Source organism: Myotis myotis, unplaced genomic scaffold (assembly GCF_014108235.1).
Source record: "Myotis myotis isolate mMyoMyo1 unplaced genomic scaffold, mMyoMyo1.p scaffold_m19_p_1, whole genome shotgun sequence".
NCBI lineage: Eukaryota > Metazoa > Chordata > Mammalia > Chiroptera > Vespertilionidae > Myotis > Myotis myotis.
Genome location: NW_023416313.1, coordinates 174,838,653 through 174,862,782, shown reverse-complemented (window position 1 = coordinate 174,862,782; position 24,130 = coordinate 174,838,653). Strand labels below are relative to the sequence as shown.

Here is a 24,130-nt window from a genome sequence, read left to right as displayed (position 1 = left end):
TTCATATTCTGAGCCTCCTGTTCACCTTTTCTTGTTGATCTGTAAATATTCTTTGTATACATGGAAACGTTCTCATAATAAGGTATAAACATTTTTCTGAATTTTCTTTTGTCAATTATATTTTGCCATTTACAATTTTTTTTTTGCTTTTGTTAAGCCAAATGTATGTTATATATTTCTAAATACATAAATCTTCTTTGCTTTAGGATTTACTCGTTATAGAGCACTAGAGAAAGGCAAGACGGCAAAGACATTCTTTAATTGCTGCTCTTCTCTTTCCCCACCCCATGCCATTTTTCCTGTTACATTAACTCTTTGAGTGCCAACCAATATCCTAGGAACTATGCTAAAATTGCCAAGGCATTTTTGCTGATTTCACAGCAGTTTAGGAAATAATTATGAATCGCAAGTAAATGAAGTTACATATTCAATATCTTCCAAAAAATCGTCATCTTCACAGCAAGAATTGACATATTTAGCAATATCATCATCACTAATAAAAGCAGACTTAGAACTGGACACTGCAGGAGGAACGCGATAGCACGCTCCCGGCACTTTTGGCGAAAGACAAGAAAGAGCGCAATCGCGCTCCCCGGCACTCTAGGGGTTAAGAAAATGAAAGAGACAGATTTGCCAGGAACATGCCATGGAAATCAGCCCTTCATACAGATAATTTCCCCCATATCTTTACTCTAAATCTTTGTGTTTCAAAATGACTGGTGAAAGGTCCCTCTGAAGACTATTCTAAGAGAGATATACAGCTGTTTGAAGTCTAAAAGTATGCTGGTCTCTCACTCATTCATGGATAATAAAGACCATTATAAACTTATGAACAATAATAGATACAGAGGCAGAGCTGCCTCAAACAGATTGTCAAACTGCAGCGGGAAGGCCGGAAAGGGTTGGGGGGCAGGAGGGAGTGGGGTAAGAGATCAACCGAAGGACTTGTATGCATGCATATAAGCATAACCAATGGACATAAGACACTGGGGGGTAGGGGAGGACGGGGGATTGTCAAGGGCGGGGGGAAAAAAAAGGACACAGATGTAATACCCTTTGTAATACTTTAAGCAATAAAACTTAAAAAAAAAATAAAAAATAAAAGTATGCTGGTCTCCTCCATGAATTTGAGTTTGAATGTGGAAGATTTTCTCAGTAGTCTGGTATGAAGCTATGGCCATTCTCTAGTTTCATTCCAGAAGAAATTCCTTCAATTCTTCATTCTTTTGATTCAGTCAGCAAGTAACCATGAACACTCATTCAGCTAAATGAAACCTTGCTAGCATGTATTTAAAAGAAACATTCAGTAGCTCAACAGGGTTGTAAGACAAATTTTTAAACTGATTATTTTTTTTAAAGTTATATTTTCAAATTAATGCTTCAGGAAGTCACCAAACTCAGTACTTCTTGATCATAAAAAAAAGTCACTGTTTTATCATTAACTATCTTTTCTCAATTTTAGAACATTTTTCCAGTTTCATCTCAAAGTTTTCTATTTCTGTAATCGTTATGCAAAAAATATTCACAAATATTACAAAATTTTGAAGTTTTGCTTCAGAATGAATTTATTTAAGTTAAACTCTTCAACAATCATTTTATTTTTCAGCTTTATTGAGGTATAATCCTATACAATAAAAGCCTAATATGCTAAGTGTCCGGTCGAAAGGTCAGCTGTTCAACCAATCAAAGCGTAATATGCTAATGATATGCTAAGGCCACTCACTGCTCGCTATGATGGGCACTGACCATCAGGGGGCAGACGCTCCAACTGGTAGGTTAGCTTGCTGCTGGGGTCCAGCTGATCGGAACTGAGTGAGATAGAACGCGCTGGAACCCTCTCTGCAGTCCCTCCCCGGCTGGCCAACCTCCCACGTCTCTCCCCGGCCCCGATCATGCACCGATTGGATCCTCTGGCCTGGCCTGTGCCCTCTCGCAATCCAACCCCTCAGGGGACGTCAGAGAGCTGGTTTCAGCCCAATCCTGCAGGCCAGGCCAAGGGACCCCAAGGTGCAAAAATTCGGGCACCAGGCCTCTAGTTAACAAATACAACTGTATATATTTAAGGTGTACAATATGATTTGGCATACGTATACTTTATGAAATAATTATAACAATAAGGTTAACACATCCAATCACGTCAGATATTACCATCTTTTTCTGTGTGGTGAGAATATAAGCATCATTATAATCACTATATATCTAAACAAAACAGATTGCTAACCATTGTGGAAAAATACCATCTACAGATTATTTCTCTTCCTTCCCTATTTTATGTGTTCTTGCGAGTTAAAAAAAAAAAAAAAAAGTAAGTTACTGATATTCAACTTCCTAAAAGTTCAATATGTCACTTTGACCCAGCAATCTCACTCTTAGGAAGTTATCCTACAGATAGATTAAAAAACTACAAACAATCGCCCTGACTGGTTTGGCTCAGTGGATAGAGCGTCGGCCTGCGGACTGAAGGGTCCTGGGTTCGATTCCAGTCAAGGGCATGTACCTTGGTTGCAGGTACATCCCTGGTAGGGGGTGTGCAGGAGGCAGCTGATCGATGCTTCTCTCTCATCGATGTTTCTAACTCTCTTTCCCTCTCCCTTCCTCTCTGTAAAAAAATCAATAAAATATATTTTTAAAAAACCAAAAAACTACAATCAATTTAAATGTCCATCAACAGAGGAACTGGTAATGGAATATTATAAAGGTATTAAAAACAATGAACTAGATTTTTATGTGCTAAAAAATTTCCGTTTATGGAAAAAATCAAGGCATTATTAAATTTAAAAAACATCAGGAATCCAAAAGCAAGAGGCAAATAATGTTTAATATGATTCCATTTTTTAAATATATATACTTGTATGTTCAAATAAAATTTCTAAAAGGTTTTATAAACAGTTGTTATCTCTATGGTGTTAAGATTAGTAGGATGTGGGGAGAAGGGCTTTTAACTTCTCATTTTATATTATTCTGCAGCTTGAACTTCTTAGGATGTACACGTTATTTTTATAATAAATCAAATTGGTCTAAAACATTTATTTCTTCATTAGGACATTAAAAAGGATGAATTCACTATACGTTGCCTCACTATATTATTTAAAGGAGATGGGCAGAAAACCACACATTTTGAGTATTTAATAAAAGATGATCAGTTGAAGATGAATATCAACAAATATTACAAATCTGTATAATTTCATACCAGTGTTCATGTACAGAATCTGTCCATTTGTCAATGCTTTGCAAAAACTGTTTCAAAACCTGTTTTCTAGCTTACATTTTAAATGTTAAGTTGCATTATTGTAAAAATAAATCATGTCACCAGGTTTTACTGTACAAATTCTGGTTTGACTCTAGTTATATGTAGAATACAAACTTAAAAAAATTAGAGGAATGAAATAAGAAATCTAATGATATATATAACTGAAAATGATCCTTTCCATGTAATCAGAATAAAAGCCTGGTTTATTCCTTGCATAAATTTTCAGTTCTTAAATCAAAGTACTTATTAAATTTCCACGATTACTAGCCTATGATTTAATGAAGTAGTAAATACATGTTACATAGCTTTAGGTTATTTCTTATTTCTGATATCTTATAGATTTCAATTTCTTTAAAAAAGTCATGTCTGATTCTATTTTAATTGCCTGCATTACTGAATATGGAAACCTTTTGTAACTGGTAAAGCTTTTGTCAAGGAATTCTAATGCCTCAGTTAAGTTTCAGAATTCTTTTTTTTTTAAAATGTACTTTATTGACTTTTTACAGAGAGGAAGGGAGAGGGATAGAGAGTCAGAAACATCCATGAGAGAGAAACATCAATCAGCTGCCTCCTGTACATCCCCCACTGGGGATGTGCCCGTAACCAAAGTACATGCCCTTGACCAGAACTGAACCCGGGACCTTTCAGTCCACAGGCCGATGCTCTATCCACTGAACTAAACTGGCTAGGGCAAGTTTCAGAATTCTTATTTCAAAATTTACTTTCCTGTGTCTAGAAACAACTACTAAACTTCCAAATTTTCCATTAATCTTAAAGGATAAATCTAAGTTCCCTAAAACTTCCTTTTATAGGAATCTAGTATGCCATTAAATGTATTTCAATTTCATAGATATTAAAATGTTAAAATGTAAAATAAAATAAACTTATTTTCCTGACCCTTTTAAACAACATCTGACCTTTTTGCCTTAGAAGACTGTTTTGAGAATGTGCGGGAAGGGAAGATGAAATGGGAAAAATACACCCCATTTAGTATTTCCTTAGAGCAAGGAAATACTAAAAATCTATAAATTAAGATGACAGAAAGGTAATTTCATACTGGAATGTAAAAGCTTCCTGTATATGGTGCCCCTAAGGTTTCTGCCTGTTAAATTTATACTTACAAGGAGGTGGCATATAATGTCGACATGATGAGAGTGAGGCTTGTACAGGGGGCTGGGGCTGGGGCTGTGCAACCATGCTTGACCCATAACCATCTAGTGATAACGGCTGGCTCGGGACAGCAGCAGCAGCCTGATGGCCAAAGATTGCAGCTCGGGAAGAAGAAACAGGGCAGCAGGGGTCAAATGCAGATGCTCCATGAAAACCAGCACTTCCATGACTTCTGATAGCATTGCTGCTCAGGTCCACTGGCAAAGCCTGCTGCATAAAGAGGAATTGTATTTTATCTTTCTAAAGATTTTTAAAACATTGTTTCATGTTATGCTATAAAAGTACTTCTAACGTAATCTAGAAAATAGAATCTTTGAATTAAGAATTTGAAAATAAAATTTTTAGTGTGAAACCTACTGAACACCAAGAAAATACTGTGTATCTTTGATTGTAAAAATTGTAATTATATACTTAAAATCTATAATCAATTTTTAAAAATCAAGCATAAGACCATGCTACAAGATGAACAAAGTTAATTATTACTTTAAGGTCTATTTCTCTTCCATTATCTAGATCTTAGAAAAAAAGAAAACTTTTCAATCATACTTCCATATTCTCCTTTACCCCAAAATTCTGATTAGTAATTTAGGACTTCTTTGAACAACATGTAATCACATTACTGAAAATATTAAGGTTGTAGGTAAAAATTTGTTCTATTTCTAAACTGTGTATATAGCACATATTCAACTGAATCTTAAATAGTGCCAGCATTACCCAAGATAACAAAGGGCATAAGATTCCTTTTATTAGAAACATGAATTTGGGGAAAGTCCATATACTAAGTTGGAAAATAAACCCAAGAGTCTACTCATCAGTAATTAAGTTCCCTCCTCCCCCCTCCAAAAGCACTGAAAACTCCTATGTAAAACACTTTACCTTCTAATCTAAAGCAGATTACAGAAATAGAATTGCTTATTTGTATTAATTTAAATACAAAATCTTTTGCTTAGTGTTCACCATAGCTGTAATTTTAAAAATGTGATTAAATAATATACTAGTAAAGATTTGGTGTTATATATGGAATTATATATAGGAACTATTCAACACTGGAAGCTGAGGGCTGGAGATAAAGAAAGCTTGGGTAATATAAGAGGCCAAGGCCATTCAAGGAGGAAGAATAGTGGTCTCTGTGCTTTCAGTGGGCTCCAGGCTCAGGGGACACCAGAAACAAAAGAAACTGTGGATGCTAAAAGGGAAGGAAGAAGCTGTGGGAAGGTGAAAAAGAATAGGTCCTTTCTTCCTCTATGTTATGTGTCTACAACTAATTAATGCCTGGCCTCTTTCTTTTGAGTTGGAAAATATAATGTATGCCCTCAAATTGGGTAAATAAGGTTCAAGAATAATACTATGAGGTCAAGAGTTTTTATTTATGGTTCAAATCCTTTCGCTATTTTCCTATTTAGGCTAAAATTTGGCAAATGCACTGGAGTATCAACATACTATGAAGGTGAGCAAATTTCCTATCTTCTTTCTCCAGTCACTGATTAAGAACACTCCCAGAGAGTGAGTAAAGTAGGGTGAAGGTCCTCCTGGAAGGAACCGAAGGGAAAGTTACAAGTAAAGAATAAATAGAAAGGGGGAAAAACCAACAAAGGGGAAAACCAATTTTTCACAATTCCAACAGTTCATTCAATTCTATTCTAGAGGGAAGGAAGGATAATCGAGATTGGTACAAAAATGGCAAATATTACTTTACATAGATTATAAGCATAATACTGAACTACTCTTTCAAAAGAGAAAGAAGCCTCACACAAAGGAATAGTAAAGACTATAGAGAGTCAAGTGACTACTGCAACTTCTTTGCTATCAGGCCTAATACTCCCCAATCTTTCTCTGCCTATCCAACAGCTGGCACTCAATCATAAGACTTACACGATCACAAATCCTCAGATCAGTTTATGTCTCTCATTCTTCACTTTCTATTGTGGCCACATAGGTCTCAGCTGGAGGTGATCTCATGAGCATGTGCCTAATTAGAGAGTATTCCAAATGTCTATATGAATCTCAATTGTTCATATTTCCAAAACCTCACTCCTATTCTCCTTCATATCTGCTGTCACCACTGAATGCCTGATTCTGCTGATTTACCTCAAGTTTTGTATGTAGTCCAAATACATCTACTTAGAGACAGTATAAGTTATATTTATTTTATATTGAACAGAAATGTAAGAGACTCTACCTATAATTGAGTCTGTCAGGTTGAAAGAAAATGTGCCATACACAATTGATCTCTCAAACCAGCTCTATTATTTTATTTAACAACAACATTCTATGAACAAAAGGCCCACCTTTTGGCAGCTCTTGAATGAATGTGGGAGAAGTTGGTAGATTCACTTCTTCACCATTTTCCTACTATAATTATAAACCCCTCTTCAGCCCAAATTTCTAGTAAAAGGAAATTTTGCTTTTAAGTAGGGCATTTCATTCAGTTCACTGAAAAGTTTTCCTTTTGCGTCTTCATTCCCAAGAAGTACACAGGTCTAGATGGTTAGTAGATATTAATACTTAGAACTGTTACCAAAACATCATCTAAAATCTTTTAAATCAAATTTTCCACTAAACATTTTAACATTTCTTCTCGATAACAGCACCTAGTTGTGTTGTGTTTTTTTAAGGGAACACCAATATTTCTTAATTATATTTTAATTTGTCAGATGCAGAAGTGATAACCATCAAAATTTAAAGATGAAACAAGTACTTTAGGAAAGGTCAAGGGATACAAAAAAAAAAAAACACACACAAAAAAAAACAGTTGCTCTAAAGTTTATTTTTTAAATTGAATTTATTGGGGTGACATTTGTTAATAAAATTATATAGGTTTCAGGTGTACAATTCTGTAACACATCATCTGTATACTATATTTTGTCCAATATCCCAAGTCAAGTCTCCTTCCATCACCATTTATCTCCCCTTTACCCTATCTACCTACTCGCAACCTCCTTTCCCTCTGGTAATCACCATACTGTTGTCTGTGTCTATGAGGTGCTTTTTTCTTTTTTTGCTTAAACCCCTCATCTTTTTCTTTAACTTTTTCCCCCAGTATTTTTTCTAAGATATAGGTCAGCTACCACTTTACTTTGAAATAACATGTTTTGTTTTCTAAAGTATATACCACCCAAGTTTATATCATAGTAAAAGTTAAAATAGCATATAAACTTGACTTCATTAACTACATGTGACCACCAATACTAATGCAGTATTATTTGACGTTCTGAGTGTTCACTATGATCAACTAATTTACTGAATTATAATTTTTTGCTGATATTTCAATTCCCTATAAACTAAAAATCTCATCTGCTCCTAAGAAACTATGTTACAGGTTTGCATCTGAGAAGGTTGTTTATCTCTAGAGATTCATGGAGATTATAGGGAGCTCCAAAATAGGAGGTAGAGGAGTAAAAACTGGGAGAATTTCTCAATTTCTCATTAAGTAAATTAATAATGCAGTTTCAACACTTTGTTTGAAATACAATCCCAAAGATCAGGTTTACCTGTATTTAACTAAAAAACCAAAACCATTCTAGAATAAAAAATAGTTTCATTTCTGATTTTCTACATCCCTGACCCCCTCTATTAACTGCAATAATTTAGAGCAGGGGTGGAGAACCTCTTTTCTGCCAAGGGCCCTTTGTATATTTATAACATCATTCGAGGGCCATACAGAATTAGGCTGCTATATTTGGTCAAACTCACCCCTTAATGCCTTGGCAGGGCTAGACCAAATTATGTCTTGGGCCTTGTATGGCCCATGGGCCAGACGTACCCCACCCCTGATTTGGACCATCAAAAAATCCTGGAGACTTAAGTAAAAGAAAAAATTACAGACCACTAAATTAGGTCACTTTTGCATGGTCAATAGAATAATGACTTATTTAGCATATAAAAGTATTATTAGGTATGTTTTTTCCTCCTGAAAAAAACAACAACACCCAATATTTTAAAATTTTAGAAAAGAAAGAAAAAGTCATAAATTCCACATACCTGGTCATGGTAGCTGGTACCAGAACTACTATTTGCTCCACAAGGTGCTTGTACTTGTGGAGGTCTTTCCACAGGGCATGTAGGATCACTATAGGAGGGAGAAACTGGGACAGCTGGGTGGGGAGTATGATGGTGGTGGTGGTGATGTTGAAAATGGTGGCCATGCTGCTGAAAGCAACTTGTGTGTGGATGTCCTAATGCATGGTGATTCTGTGACGACCCTCCACATGGCGAGTGCTGGGGACAGCAGGAAGGTAACCTTGGCATTGCAGGAGGGCCATTTTCTGTTACAGCACTAGATGCAGCTCTCCTCAAGTCATCTTGTAACAGAAAAGAAATGCATAGAAAAATCAAATGATCAAATATCACTGTGTAATAAATAGGTTCTGTATATAAATAAGTAAATAAAGAATTAATGTTTAGTAAGTTCTGTAAAAAAGGATATGATAGTGCCACAGTTTAACATACATATCATGTAACTTCTAAAAGTAGTTATAACATACATATTAACATACAGCCTCTCCTCAAACTATGTATTATGTGGAAACTATATAAAACAGATAAATATGGAGATAAAATTTTTTACTTAGAATGTATAAATTAGAAAAGTGGAGAACCGAGCTGTGTCTTTTCCTCCCACATCACGCATATGACCCCGGAGGCATCTCCTCAGAACCCTTAGGATTCTGGAGTACCATTGTTCTAGCCTTATTTCTAGAGTAACTGATACCAGGAATATTCTCCTCCCATTTGGCTCACAGTACCTAGCTGATCTCTTCTGAGTCAATGTACCAATTAGGAATCTTCTGGTTACTAACAAATGGTATAAAAATACAACAAAAACTGGCTGAAACAAGTAAGGGAATTTATGGGCTCACATAAATGAATTTGGGTGGTGGTGCTTTAGGCTCTGGTTGATAGGTTTGACTGCAGCAAACCTCCCTGTAATTCTCCTGGGTCTGCCCTCCCATTCATGTCCTACCCTGCCTTCACTGGTTCCCTTCTGTGGGAGGTCTATGATCTAATCCCTGTTCTGTAGTATCTGTGTAGTTTTCTTTCCAAGCTCCTAGTCTGGCGAATTTGGGCAAATTTCCTGAACCCTTTTGTAAAGGTTCTTAAGCTGGACACTAGAATTCAGGAGTCCGTAAACTTGGATAGAAAAAAATGACTACTTTTTACTAATCTCTTAATTGCCTACTGGATTAGTACTATCTTATTAGCATTAGATGAGAGGTTAAATATTACAAGTAATTTGTAACAAAAAACTATGCAAGTGGACAAGGTGTTTACTTTTAAAAACATAAATTATAGCACTATATCACTTTCATTCATTTGGATTTCAAATTTCTTGAATAACCTGGACAGAGTTACAACCAGCAATCAGGAACTGATTATGATCAACAGCCTATCTTAGCTATGCTAAATCAAACATTAAGTACCTATTTTCTACATGCTGTAATATTTGTAGCAATAAACTCATTATTACAGGAGCAGTACTTCCTGCAACATTTTCAGGGTTTTATCTCAGCCCCCATGTCAAAATGTTGTGCAAGTGAATGTCATTTATTGTGTTACTTCAGGGAAAAAAAAAAAGATTGAAAACCTCTGGGACACTAAATCCATTCAATGGATGGCCTAAATGACTTTCCTGGTACCTTACAATTCTGATACTTTAATTTTACAAATCCAATTATTTGAGGATTTTGTATAACTCAAGAGATGAGTTTGTAACAAGAGCAAATCTATGGATTACAAGAACTGTGACTGGAGTGACAGATATGACACTTACCTTATTCAGAAAGAATGTACACCTTCTATGTTTTCAAATATTTCAAATACAAAACTCAGAGTGAAAGAAAAGGAAGTACAATGACTAGAATATATTTAAGACTGAGCGCATATTTAAGGGGTCAGATCATTAAAAGCGTGGCCTCAAAAAGAAGGCTGGCCTTATAGTTCTACTTGTTAGGGTACAGTTTTGGCCTCCAATTAAATTGTCTATTTTCCTACAGTTCAAAACATCTTTGTTGCTCAAACAGGTTAGCAACTCAAAGAAACAATCAATGAATGCATAAGTAAATGGAACAACAAATAGATATTTCTCTCTCCCCCTTCCTCCTCCTTCTTCCTTCTCTCTAAAATCAAGAAATAAAAATTTAAAGGAGAGTTATTGACCAAAGAAAACTGCCATAAATTAGAAGTGAAATACAGAAATATCTGATCAAGTAAATAAAACATTTTTTATTAAAATTAGCCCAGAGTATCCACCAAAAATGAGACAATCACAAACCTGCACCAGGAAAATTAACTCTACAGACCAGTGATATCAAGCTGGTTAAAGTCCTTTCACTGTAACTGTAGGAGAATTATTGAGATGTAATCATGCATTTATTCATTCACTTGGCAAGTCTTACACAAAATAATGATATGGTAAAGGACTTACAAAAGGCACTGGAGCCTTGGCCGGTAGCTCAGTGGTTAGAATCTCGGTCTGCGCACCAAAGGGTCACAGGTTCCATTACTGTTCAAGGGTGTGGATACCTGGGTTTCAGGTTTGCTCCCCACGTCTGGGAGTGTGCAGGAGACAACCAATTGATATGTCTCTCTCATATCCATGTTTCTCTCTCTCCCCCCTCCCTCCCTTCCACTCTCTTGCTGAAAAAGCAATGAAAAAAGTCCTTGGGACCTAACCGGTTTGGCTCAGCAGATAGAGCATCGGCCTGCGGACTCAAGGGTCCCAGGTTCGATTCCGGTCAAGGGCACGTACCTTGGTTGTGGGAACATCCCCAGTGGGGAGTGTGCAGGAGGCAGCTGATTGATGTTTCTCTCTCATCAATGTTTCTAACTCTCTATCCCTTTCCCTTCCTCTCTGTAAAAAATCAATAAAATATATTTTTTAAAAAATCCTTGGGTGAGAATTAACAAAAAAAGGAAAGGACAGACCTGATCTTTGATCTTCAAGTAGCTCATCATCAAGCATAAAGTCAATTTAAGATATAAATCAATCGGCATTATAACTGAACCACTAAGTTGAATATAAGAGAGAGAAAATGGATTTGTTGTTCCACTTTTTATTTATGCATTCATTGGTTGCTTCTTGTATGTGCCTTAAATGAAGATAAAACCTGCAACTTTGGAGTATCAGGACGATGCTCTAAACAACTGAGCTACCTGGCCAGAGCTTTAACCTCCCTCCATTTATTTTTTTTTTTTTTACTTTCCCCTGAAGGAATAAAAGTTTTAAGGAGAATGAGAGAATTTTGGAATAGCCATTGAGAGGAAGAAAAGGTAACTGATTAAGATACATCATACTATGGCAACTTTCTACCAAAAGCCTGAGATTAGACACCATACATCCAATCTGCTTGGTTCTATGCATTTTGTTAGCCCAATTTAAAAACCTGAATAGAGCAAAACTGGCTTAAGTTTTCCAAGGTTGGAACTATGCAATAAAATGCAAAGTTATAACAGGATAAGAGATCTACCAAAGGACTTGTGTGCATGCATATAAACATTACCAATGGACACAGATACTAGGGGGATGAGGACATGTTCTGGGGGCTGAGAGTGGCTGGGGAATGGTCAATGGGGGAAAAAGGAGACATACATAATACTTTAAACAGTACAGAATTTTTTTAAAAAATGCAAAGTAAGGACAAGATGTGAAGAAAATAGGTGACTGATGTTCTATAGAGTCATAGAATAAAATGAAGCCGTAAGAACTGAGTGCCCCTAATGTATCCTGAATATCTGTATATGCGTCTATCAGGTTTATACAGAGGAACAATCTGGCCTGGAACAAGGTCCTCCTAGTCCAGAGAAATACAACACAAAGTCTATCCATCAATATCGTTACAGTGATACCATAAGGCCATTCAGGTTGTAATGCTGCTACTTAGGAGATTAAATGTGAATCCCGGGTGACCAAGGGTCTTGAATGAATGAATAAATAAATGAAAGATTTGAGACTATCTTGAAATAAAGTTGGGACTCTGTCACATAAAATCCAGATAAGAATAAGGGTACATAAAGCTATCAGGAAAGAGGAGTAAATGAATAGAGTTCAAATCTCTGCCTCAAAGATTATTAACCTTGAAAATATTTAACACTCCAGATTTCTTCATTTCTGATGGGAAGAATAATAACATCAAGAAGTTTTTAAGAATTAAATGATAATATGATAGATAATAACTAAATGACAGAAGAAAAAACTAGCGATAACAATGCTAATTAAAATATCCAATAAATAAAATAAAATATTCTACTAAAAGCCTAATATGCAAATTGTTCAACAGTAGTTCAACCACTCGCTTTGCCGTGCACTACCAGGGGTGGCGCAGAACATGGCGCTGGCAGCAGGTGGCAGTGCAGGTGCTGCCGGCCACAATGAGAATGCAACCTTGGTGGGATGCTGGAGCAGGTGAGCGGGCAGTGCCAGGCCATGGCGGGTGCAAGCGGGGGCCCAATCACCCCACCGATTGCCCCACAGATGGAGATGGGGGCGGGGGGGAGTGGAGGAGGGCAGGGCCACCATTCAGCTCCCAGGCACTGAGGAAGCTGGGCGGGGGGGCCTGGCCCCAATCAATCCCCCTGCAGGCAGGATGGTGGAGTAGGTGGGGGGGTGGTGCCAGGCCATAGCAGGGTGCCAGGCAGGGCTGCGGGGCTGCAAGGCTGGGGGTTCAAGCTGGGACCCAATCCCCACAGACCACCCCAAGAGACCCCACCCATGCACGAATTTGTGCACTGGACCTCTAGTAAGAAATAATCTGAGATAAGAGATAAAACTATAGACTCTTAAAACACAGAGTAAATCCTATGACCTTGGATTAGGCAATGGTTTCTTAGACATGACACCAAAAGAACAAACAAATAAAACTAAGAAAAAAGACATCATCAAACTTTAAAAAATTCCCATCCACTTTCAATTCTTTTGAGTATATACCTGAGTGGAATCATGGGTAATATGATAGCTCTAAATTTAACATTTTTTAAAAATAACTTTTTATTTATCAATTAGTTATTGTACAATATTATATTAGTTTCACACATACAACCCATTGATTAGACATTTATATAACTTACAAAGTAATATCCCAAATAAATCTAGTACCCATCTGACCCCATACATAGTTACGACAATATTACTGACTATATTCCCTATGCTATCCTTTACATCCCCATGACTATTCTGTAACTACTAATTAGTAGTTCTTAATCCTTTCATCTCTTTCATCATCCCCCAAGCCTTTGCCATCTGGCAACTGTCAAAATGTTCTGTATCTATGAGTCTGTTTCTGTTCTGCGTGTTCATTTATTTTATTTTTTAAATTCCACATATAAGTGAAATCACATGGAATTTGTCTTCCTAACTTATTTCACTCAGATATTGTGCCCATCCTAGGTCCATCCATATTGTTGCAGATAGCAAGATTTCATTCTTTTTTACAGCTGAGTCATATTCCATTTTACACACATACACACATACACACACACACACACACCCCTTCTTCTTTACCTATTCATCTATACATGAACACCACTTAGGTTGCTTCCGTATCTTGACTATTGTAACAAATGCTGCAATGAACATAAGGCTGTACATGTCTTTGATTTAGTGTTTTGGGTTTCTTCAGAGAAATACCAAGAAGTGGAATTGCTGGGTCCTTTATCTCTTTTTATATAGCCTTTGTTTTAGAATATATTTTGTCTAGTATAAGTGTTATTACACTAGCTTTTTTTTATTTTAATGAAATATCTTTTTGCATCCCTTACTGTTAGTCTGTGTGTGTGTCTTTCAATCTGAAGTGAATCTCCTGTAGTCAGCATATGTAAGGGTCTTAATTTTGTTATCCATTCAGCCACCATGTCTTTTGGTTAGAGCATTTAATCCATTTGCATTTAAACTGCTGAGTCTTATGGGATCTCACTTGTAGGTAACAAACTGCTTTCCACTTGCTGCTCTTAAAATTCTCTTTGAGTTTAATCTTTGCCATTTTAATTATATGTCTTGGTGTGGCCTCTTGGGGTTCATCGTTTGGAATTCTCTGTGCTTCTTGGACTTGTATGTCTATTTCCTTCACCAGTGGAAAAGTCATTGAAAAGGGCTTGAGTGAACCCAAAATTTGGGATGGACATTGTCTTGGGTGGGAGGGGATCTCAGGGAATCATCAATGTAGGGTGAATAGTGTGTCAGGTTGATAGACTCAGATATAGCATCCACTATCTGGTTTTGTGGGGGATAGGACTCAGCAAAGGAATGACGGAATAGGCCAGCACTTCTATCTGGGAGAAAGCTGCCCCTCCAATCCTTGCCCCAAAGCCAGACAATTCAGTTCCTCCCCATGTCCCTGGTGCCTTTTGAGCTGCTGCCCCAGTGCTGGAGGTTATAGCTAGTGAGTCTGAGGAAGGCCATGTGCATGCCCTTTGAGAGGAACACCTCAGTCTCCAGCAACTCTCCCATCATACTCAGCCACTATCCCTGACGGTTTTCACAGCCAGAAGTTTGGGGACTTCTCTTCCCAAGACTGGAACCCTGGGCTGAGAGGCCTGGGTTGGGGCCCTTCACTCCTAAGAAGGGACCTCTACAGCCGACATATCCCTCCCAATTTTTAACCATCACATGTGAGTATGGGACTAACTCATTCCATGTCTCTGTCCTTCCTACCAGTCTCGATATGGCCTTCTCTTTATGTCCTTAGTTATAGGACTTCTGTTCAGCTAGATTTCAGACAGTTCTGAATGGTGGTTGTTCCGTAGTTTAGATGTCATTTTAATGTGGTTGTGGAAGGATACAAGTACATTTATCTACTCCATCATCTCGACTGGAAGCTATAGTGTTCTAACAATGGCTGTGCCATTTTACATTCCCACCAAATTATTCATAAGGGTTCTAATTTCTCCACATTCTACTCAACACTGGTTATTTTATGATTTACTGTTTTGTTTTGTTTTTAAGTATAGACATCCTATTGGGTGTAAAGTGGTAATTCACTGTGATTTTGATTTGTATTTCCCTACTAACTAATGATGTTTTCATGTAGTTCTTAGTCATTTGTATATCTTCTATGGAAAAAATATCTATACAAATCCTTCAACTATTTATTATTTATTTATTCTTGGCTTCAGAGAGAAAGGGAGAGATAGAAACATCAATGAGAAACATCAATGATGAGAGAGAATCATTCACTGGCTGCCTCTTGCACACATTCTACTGGGGATCGAGCCCCCAACCCGGGCATGTGCCACTGACCAGAATCAAACCCAGGGCTCTTTAGTCCACAGGCTGATGCTCTCTATCCACTAAGCCAAAGAGGCTAGGGCTATCCTTCACCCCATTTTTAAACAGAGTTGTTTTCCTTTTTATTGGTGAGTTGTGTGAGTTCTTTACATATTCTGTATATTAGATCCTTACCAAATGTATGATTTTCAAGTTTTCTCCCATCTGTAAGTTGTCTTTCACTTTCTTGATGTCCTTTGATGTATAAAAATTTTCAATGTTGATTAGTTTAACTTACCTATTTTTTCTTTTGCTGCTCACAATTTTGGAGTCAGACATTTAATTCCCCCAATTTCTTTCAGTTGAGCTATGATACTTTGGCAACATATAGCACACAAACTCAAATATGAAATCATAGTCTAATTCTAACTGAGACTATTTAGCTCACATATGATGTTGACTCTAAGACTATGTTCTTGCTAATACAGCTAAAATCTGAAAAGAATCTTTTAACAAATGTAATAAAAAAAGAGTCCCTCCTCCCCCCCCATTTTTACATACCTCCTATAGAAGTACCAGTCATACTATTGCTTGTAAGAGTAGCTGAAGTCTCTGACACTGTGGAGGATTGGCTACTAGTGACAGCTGAAGCAGTATCAGAGGCCTGCTCAGAGGTAGATGGATTGGAATTGTTAGTGGAAGCGCTTGTGGTTTGTGATTCCATTCTTGCAGAAGTGGTTGGTACTACAGTAGGTTCTATAAAATATAAAATGTTTAGTCAACATTTCAATACAAATTAGGTAATGGGTTATATTTTAATCCAAGCTAACATTTTTATGATAAATGTTAAAGCAAACTTTAATAATATGAACTCTGTAGGAAGTACAATATATAGTAAAAAAAGCTTTCATGAAGTTAAACTGTTAACATTAAAATGTCGTTACTAACGTATGATCACTGCATTTTTAAAAATCCAACAAATGCATATTCTAATAATTCAGACGATTAACAGGGTTTTTGAATAATGATTATATAAGTTTTCTGATCTATCATAAAAAAGAAAAGAGGATAAAGAAAGTAAAAGTTTCTCTGCTATGTTCATACGTATTATTATAAGCTGTCAGGTGTTACAAACAGCTCTTTCCCCTTTTAAGTATGGATTCCAGAATCAGATGCTTGGAAAGTAAGTCTAATTTCACTACTGATAGGACGATCCTGGATAAGTTACATAACCACTTTTCATTTTCTCACCTATAGAATTAGGAAAGTATTCTTCATAGAACTTTCTTCATAGAACTACTGCTAGGATGAACTGAGATCACACATATATAAAGCACTTTGTATGATGCATTACATATACCAATAATTTAATAAACATTATTTTGAATAATGTTTTACATAGTAATCACATAATTAACATTATCTATGATGTATAATATATTTTAATCTCTTTTTACATGTACTTTGGTATGTCTTTCAAAACTTTTTTGTAAATATTCAGCAGTACTTTTTAATAAAAATTTAAAAATTTTGTAGTGGAATGTATAAGAAATTTCAAGCAGATTTTAACTTATGAATGATTTATATTTTAAACTGATTATAAAATAGTTGTTTAAAAATAGAGAATCTAATTGTTATAACTATACAATAACAATCAACTCTTAAAAAGAGGGACTCTCTTAATGTGATGTAGAATGAGAGGACAACTATTTTATATAATGCAGTGTGAAATGCAGACTCCTGAAACACGAATAGTACCTGCTTGGTCTATGGAACATTGCACTCTGGTTCCTTAAACAAATGCATTTGCTTGCAGCTAAAAGGTGAAGGGAGGAACCTATGTTTATTTGCAAATGCTTTATAACAGTTTCTCAACCTTAGCAGTACTGATATTTTGGGCTGGACAATTCTTTGTTGGGTGTGGGAGTGGGGATTGAGGGAGCCTGTCCTGTACAGTATGTTTAGCAGCACTCTCCTCCCAACTGTGAGAACCAAAAACGGCTATAGATATTGACAAATGTCTCCAGGGACACAAAAGGACAGCCAGTTAAGAACCACTGGTCTAATTGATATAGTTAAGTTTTTGGTTTATTTTTAATGAGAGAAAGGTTTCCACTGAAAGAAACTAGTTGGGAGAAGAGGGCATCTACTGATCACTGAAATACTATTAATGTAGTTGAAATAGTTTGGTTAGACTAATTCTAATGGGTTAAAAGGCTACTCTGTCACCTTTTCCTACTTACCAGATAATAGGTGTCACATAATAAACACACAGAAAGTTTTCAAACTAGCCATCCTATATTTAACTAACTCCAATTAACCTTTAATTAATCCCTATTATATTAACCACTGACTTACGGGTAATTTATAATGCTTCAAAATAAAAACCAAGGCACTGTTGAATGAATGCAGGCTATGGAAATAAATTATCTCTTCATAAGCATCTTAATTCCAAAGTACTAGTACTCTAAACTAGGATCATCCAAACTGCAAACAGCCTATCTAAGAACTGATTGCCCAAGGCCTCTATTTCTATCTATTTAATGTATCTTTTCCCCAATTTATAGCTAACCCCCAAAGTTAACAAATTTATACATAGTTGACCACCTCCCTAAGAAAATTATGATTGACCACTTCCTTCTAAGATGAAACTAATAATTCCTGAAGATAATTCTCAACATGTAGGAAAATTCATATATGTAGTCATATATGCAAACATGCTACCACTTTCCCTAATCCCTGTTTACTAACTATAGCTTTCCTTCCTCAGAGCAGTTATAAGCCAAAACAAAACACTAAAACTAAGCAGCACAAGGTACATACTATATTACATTAAAGAATAACATACTTTTAAAAGTAAATGACAGCCCTAACTGGTTTGGCTCAGCAGATAGAGCATCAGCCTGCAGACTGAAGGGTCCCAGGTTCGATTCCAATCAAGGGCATATACCTTGGTTGCGGGCACATCCCCAGTAGGGAGTGTGCAGGAGGCAGCTGAATTGATGTTTCTCTCTCATTGATGCTTCTAACTCTCTATCCCTCCCCCTTCCTCTCTGTAAAAAATCAATAAAATATATTAAAAATAAAATAAAAATAAAAGTAAATGACATTACAAATAACCAGTATTTACCATTTGAATTGTTATAGGACTTTACTGTTGTCCATAATTCAAAAGTGTCATTTCTGCCCTTGTGAGTCCAAAGTGGCTAGGCTGAATGTCATCCCATACAATGAAAGGTTGCAGTTTTGATTCCTGATCAGGGCACATACCTAGGTTGCAGGTTCACATTCCCAGTTGAGCGCATATAGGCAGCAGCCAATTGAAGCTTCTCAATCATATCTATGTTTCTCTTTCTCTCTCTCTCTCTCTCTCTCTCTCTCTCTCTCTCTCTGCCAACTGAAGCTTCTCAATAACATCTATGTCTCTCTCTCCCGTTTCCCCTCTGCCCTCTCCCGCCCATCCCCACCTCCTGTCCTCAGGTAAAGTTTTAAAAGAAAAAATTTTAAGTGCCATTTCTATTTTTTATAGCAAAAGGTAAAGTATGACAATATTATAAATTAATATAATAGGTAAGTCTGAGAATATATTAAACTATCACTTGTAAAAAAAATTTTTTTCTAAGAAAATAACTACCAAGCAATAAAAAAATAACCAGAAAAAATTTTAGGCACAATTACTATATTATAACCAAGGTTATTACTGCAAATTGAAAAATAAGATTTAAAAATCTGAAAACTTCTCTGTAGTTTAATAGCATAGTAAGATATTTCATTTTATCAAGTTTTCTTCATAATTCTACAGTTACTACTCCACCTTACCATCTTCATCAACAGTAAGGTCCACAACTTCTGCTGCATTCTGCCTCAAGGGCTGTATCACAGTAGAAATCCTACTGCGGTTCCGTGGCTCCTGTGGTCGACTTGAATGAGAACTTGAACCTTGGCTCCAATGAGATCTGGAGTGTCCAAGGGTTGAACGAGACCTTAAATGATATCAATATTAAATTAGTAAACATAAAAAAAAATTCAGTTACCAAGAAATAATAAGCCTTTCTTTACAGAGTGAGTTGGGAAATACTTCATGTAAGACTTCTCCAAAGAAATAATGGTCACAAAATTAAAAGTTATGACTAGCACAATGTCTGTCTGGCACTCAATAAATATTTTCTGAATGAAATATTTACCAACCAACTGATCTAAGAATATGAGAAATGATACGTTATCATTTTACACCAATCACTGGTGTGAAATACAGGATACAGTTTCAAGAATAACGCTCTTTTCAATAGTTAGTGTGAATATTCACCCGGGTTACAATCAATTATTTACTTTTTATGTAAATACCTACATTTTTCACAATAGGTAAAGTAACAAAAATATCAACACCAGAACACTTGGGGAGTCCTAAACCAAGCTACCAGTAAGTTTCTGGTACTGATCTAAAAGAGATTCAAGACACTAGAGAAATTTCCTGGGATCAGAAAGGGTAAGGATAGTTGCAGCTAGTTTACTACAGATGGTCCCTGATTTAATGGTTCAATTTAGGATTTTTTGACTTTGCAATGGTTTGAAAGCAAGATGCTTTCAGTAGAAACTGTACTACAAACACTGAATTTTTATCTTTTCCTGTGCTAGCAATATGTGGTATGATACTCTCTTGTGAGGCTGGGCAATGGCAGCAAGCCACAGCTCCCAATTAGCCACCTGACTATGAGGATAAACAATGGATACTGTGTATTCAGTGTGTATTCACTGATGATTTTGCCCAACTTTAGGCAATGTGTTCTAAGTACATTTAAGGTAGGCCAGGCTAACTTATGATGTTTAGTAGGTTAGTTGCATTAAATGCACTTTCTCTTTTTTTTCTTTTCTTGATTGGTTTTGAGATAGAATTGGTATTTAATATTATTTAAATGCATTTTCAACTTACGGTGTTTTCAGCGTTCAATGGGTTTATTGGGATGTAACCCCCATTGTAACTGGAGGAAGATCTGCAATTTGTAGCCTTAAGAAACATCACTTGTGGCAAAACCGGTTTGGCTCAGTGGATAGAGCGTCGGCCTGCGGACTGAAGGGTCCCAGGTTCGATTCCGGTCAAGGGCACGTACCTGGGTTGCGAGCACATCCCCAGTAGGAGATGTGCAGGAGGCAGCTAATCGATGTTTCTCTCTCATCAATGTTTCTGACTCTCTATCTCTCTCCCTTCCTCTCTGTAAAAAATCAATAAAATATATTAAAAAAAAAAAAAAGAAACATCACTTGTTTCAACTGCGTTGTGCTTTTAAAGTATATAATCCACAAACCGTCAACACCTAACTGTTATCATCTTTTTTTTTTTTTAATATATTTTTATTGATTTTTCACAGAGAGGAAGGGAGAGAGATAGAAAGTTAGAAACATCGATGAGAGAGAAACATCGATCAGCTGCCTCTTGCACATCTCCCACTGGGGACGTGCCCGCAACCCAGGCACATGCCCTTGACCGGAATCGAACCTGGGACCTTTCAGTCCGCAGGCCGACACTCTATCCACTGAGCCAAACCGGTTTCGGCTGTTATCATCTTTTAATCATATGTATGGTATTGTATATGTGTACCTAAATTTCTTACCTTGTACATTTCATTACAAATATTTTTAAGGATTCACTGTAATGATCTGAATGACTGAGGGTACAGAGGGTAATATATGCAGTCCTAAAGCTCCAGGAGAAAAATACATGTTTTTGGAAGGTGGGGCTTATGAAGTCAGTGTTTTCTTCTGCCAAAGCTGAATGTAAAACTGCTTATAGGCTTATTGTTACCATGCATGAAAAGAGTGAGCCAAATTCATTAATATTCAGTTCATCAGGGGTGCAAACTCAACCATTCAGAAAAGAGCTCAAGAGTTTTGAAAAGGTTCAAATGAAAAAACAGGAGTATGAAGATTAATTCCTGAGACACAGTAAAAAAAGGACATTACAGCCCTAGCCAGTTTGGCTCAGTGGATAGAGAATCAGCCTGCAGACTGAAGGGTCCCGGGTTCGATTCCAGTCAAGGGCACATACCTCAATTGCAAGCTCCAGGGCCCTGGCCCTGGTCGGGGCTTGTGTGAGAGGCAACCAATCAATGTGTCTCTTTCATAATGATGTTTCTTTCTCTCTGTCTCTCTCCCCTTTCCACTCTCTCTAAAAATCAATGGAAAAATATCCTCGGATAAGGATTAACAAACAAACAAAAAAAAGAAGCCCAGCCAGCATGGCTTGGTGGTTGAGCGCTGACCTATGAACCAGGAGATCAAGGTTCGAATCCCAGCCTGGGTACATGCCCTGGTTATGGGCTTACTCCCTAGTGTGGGGTGTGCAGGAGGCAGCAACTGAATGATTCTCCCTCATCTTTGATGTTTCTATCTCTCTCTCTCTCTCCCTCTCCTTTCCTCTCTGAAATTAGTAAAAGTAAAAATAAAATTAAATAAATAGGAAAGCACATTCCAAGAAGAATTGTATAGACTGAAACATAATAGTAAACAAGTGTCTCAGGATGAAATGGTTTTGGATGAGGAGAGATTACCATTTAAAATTCTAAGAAACCAAGATTCTAATGAGACTGTGTAGTTTATTTCTGGGAAGCTGTTAACAGCTGCAGGAAGTTCCAGGTCCACTTTGCAATACTCTTGTGAAAGCTACATAGGATGCCTTAACTCAAATATTATGCTTAGTGGAGCATCAACAAAAAAGTTGATTTATGGACAGTTGATGCGTGTGGCAACTATTAAATCCTGACACAAAAGAATCTGAAACACAGATGCATTATCTTAAAGAGAAAGGGCAAAGTGCCAGCTAAACAGTGACAAACTTAATACCTTATTTAACAATAAGGAAAATAAATATGGGTCATAAGCACTATGTGCCTCTTTTTTTGTTACTGTTAATCCTCACCCAAGGATATTTTTTCCCCACTGATTTTTAGAGTGGGAGAGATAGAGACATAAAAATATTAATGTGAGAAAGAGACATCAATTACTTGCCAACCACATGCGCCCCATCTGGGGCTGGGGATCAAACCTGCAACCCAGATATGTACTCTTGACCGGGAAACAAACCCGAGACCCTCTGTGCACAGACCACACTCTAACCACTGAGCCATGCCAACCAAGGCATAGTGTGTGTCTTTTTCAAGATCACTGACCATTACCGTGGTAAATACATCTGCTTGAACATTAAGCGTCTCCATGACAAGAAAGATCTTCAGTTCCACAAGGAAAAACAGGTCTGTAATTTTAGCAATCTTTGTTGTTCATAAAAACTCAATGTCATAATAAGCGCTATGCACAGTCAACGGGATAACACTGGCATATACAATGGAGCATCAACTTTCCTCAGAGTCTGGGAATATCATTTAGAACTTAAAACAAACAGGGATATATTATACAGTGGTCTCTTCCATGCCATTAGAAGTTACACTCCAATGGGAAAGTGGCTAGTGGAAAAGCACATTCTAAATATACTTTTGTTGTTGTGGTTAATCCTTACCCAAAACCCATGCCTGGGTTTTGGGCTCAATCCCCTGTCAGGGGCGTGCAGGAGGTAACCGATTGATGATGTTTATCTCTCATCAATGTTTCTTTCTCTCTATCCCTCTCCCTTCCTTTCTCTCTAAAAAATAAATAAAAACATATTTAAAAAAGAAAAGAAAGAAAAACACTAATCTAGTATATACATACTCAAACTAGGTCTCAAAAAAAAAATGGTAAAAGATGCAAATATCTGCAACATAAATGTTTAAACACTTCTACTTAAAATTTTAAATATACAAACTAGCAATTAAAATCTTACCGATAGCTTTCTCCAACTGTTACAATCTCCACTTCACTATCAGTTGAGGTAACATTAATTTCTTCATTGGCAGCGACTTGGGGAGTGGAGGAAGCTTCTATCACCACAACATCTTCATCAATACTTCCTGGAAACAAAAAGAAAAGAAGAAAAAAACACTTAAAGGGCATCTGCCATCTTGCTAATGGATATACAAAAACTTTTATTTTGACTTTGACTATAAAATTCATTACAAAAGTAAAAATCTTACCTGTAAAAATGGAAGGTTTTTTAAAAACAGCTAAACACACATAAAAACAGTAGTACCTATTCTCTTGATCTGTATGTCTTCATGTTTATTTCCTCTTTTATAACTTTTGTTTGTTCTTTACAAAATTTTAGGGGTCTCCATATGAATTTGTATATTATATAGAGATATCAACACTGTTATATCTAAAGAACTGATTTTAAGATCTTATATAAGGTATTCACATTCTATGATATTTACCCTTTACTCTCTAAAATAAAAATACATTTGCTATATATTTTCTCCAAGGTGGTAATTTTCTGTGATATAGCATTTTTCTAAGAAACACAGATATTAGTTTTTGAGTTTTATATGCTATGAAATATATCATTTTTGTACTTGTTTTTTTCTAAATTATTCTGTTTGGAAAGTACTTCCTTATTTGAAGGATGGACATATACTATATTTGGTTCATCT

The 24,130-nt window shown here is 36.5% G+C and overlaps 1 protein-coding gene across 13 annotated transcripts in view; it reads right to left on the bottom strand.

Annotated features, from left to right (window-relative positions):
- Positions 1-24,130, bottom strand: part of RNF111 (ring finger protein 111) — a 105,341-nt gene that overhangs the window by 16,984 nt on the left and 64,227 nt on the right. For 7 of the 13 annotated variants that reach the window (XM_036303169.1, XM_036303176.1, XM_036303095.1 and 4 more), the window contains exons 3-8: positions 23,428-23,554; positions 19,437-19,600; positions 16,179-16,373; positions 15,813-15,872; positions 8,402-8,721; positions 4,372-4,630 (exon numbers count right to left, since the gene is read on the bottom strand). In XM_036303169.1, coding sequence (XP_036159062.1) covers positions 4,372-4,630; positions 8,402-8,721; positions 15,813-15,872; positions 16,179-16,373; positions 19,437-19,600; positions 23,428-23,554 — 1,125 coding nt within the window. The remainder of the gene's footprint in view (positions 1-4,371; positions 4,631-8,401; positions 8,722-15,812; positions 15,873-16,178; positions 16,374-19,436; positions 19,601-23,427; positions 23,555-24,130) is intronic. The other 6 variants (XM_036303141.1, XM_036303113.1, XM_036303122.1 and 3 more) reach the window with 3 other exon arrangements.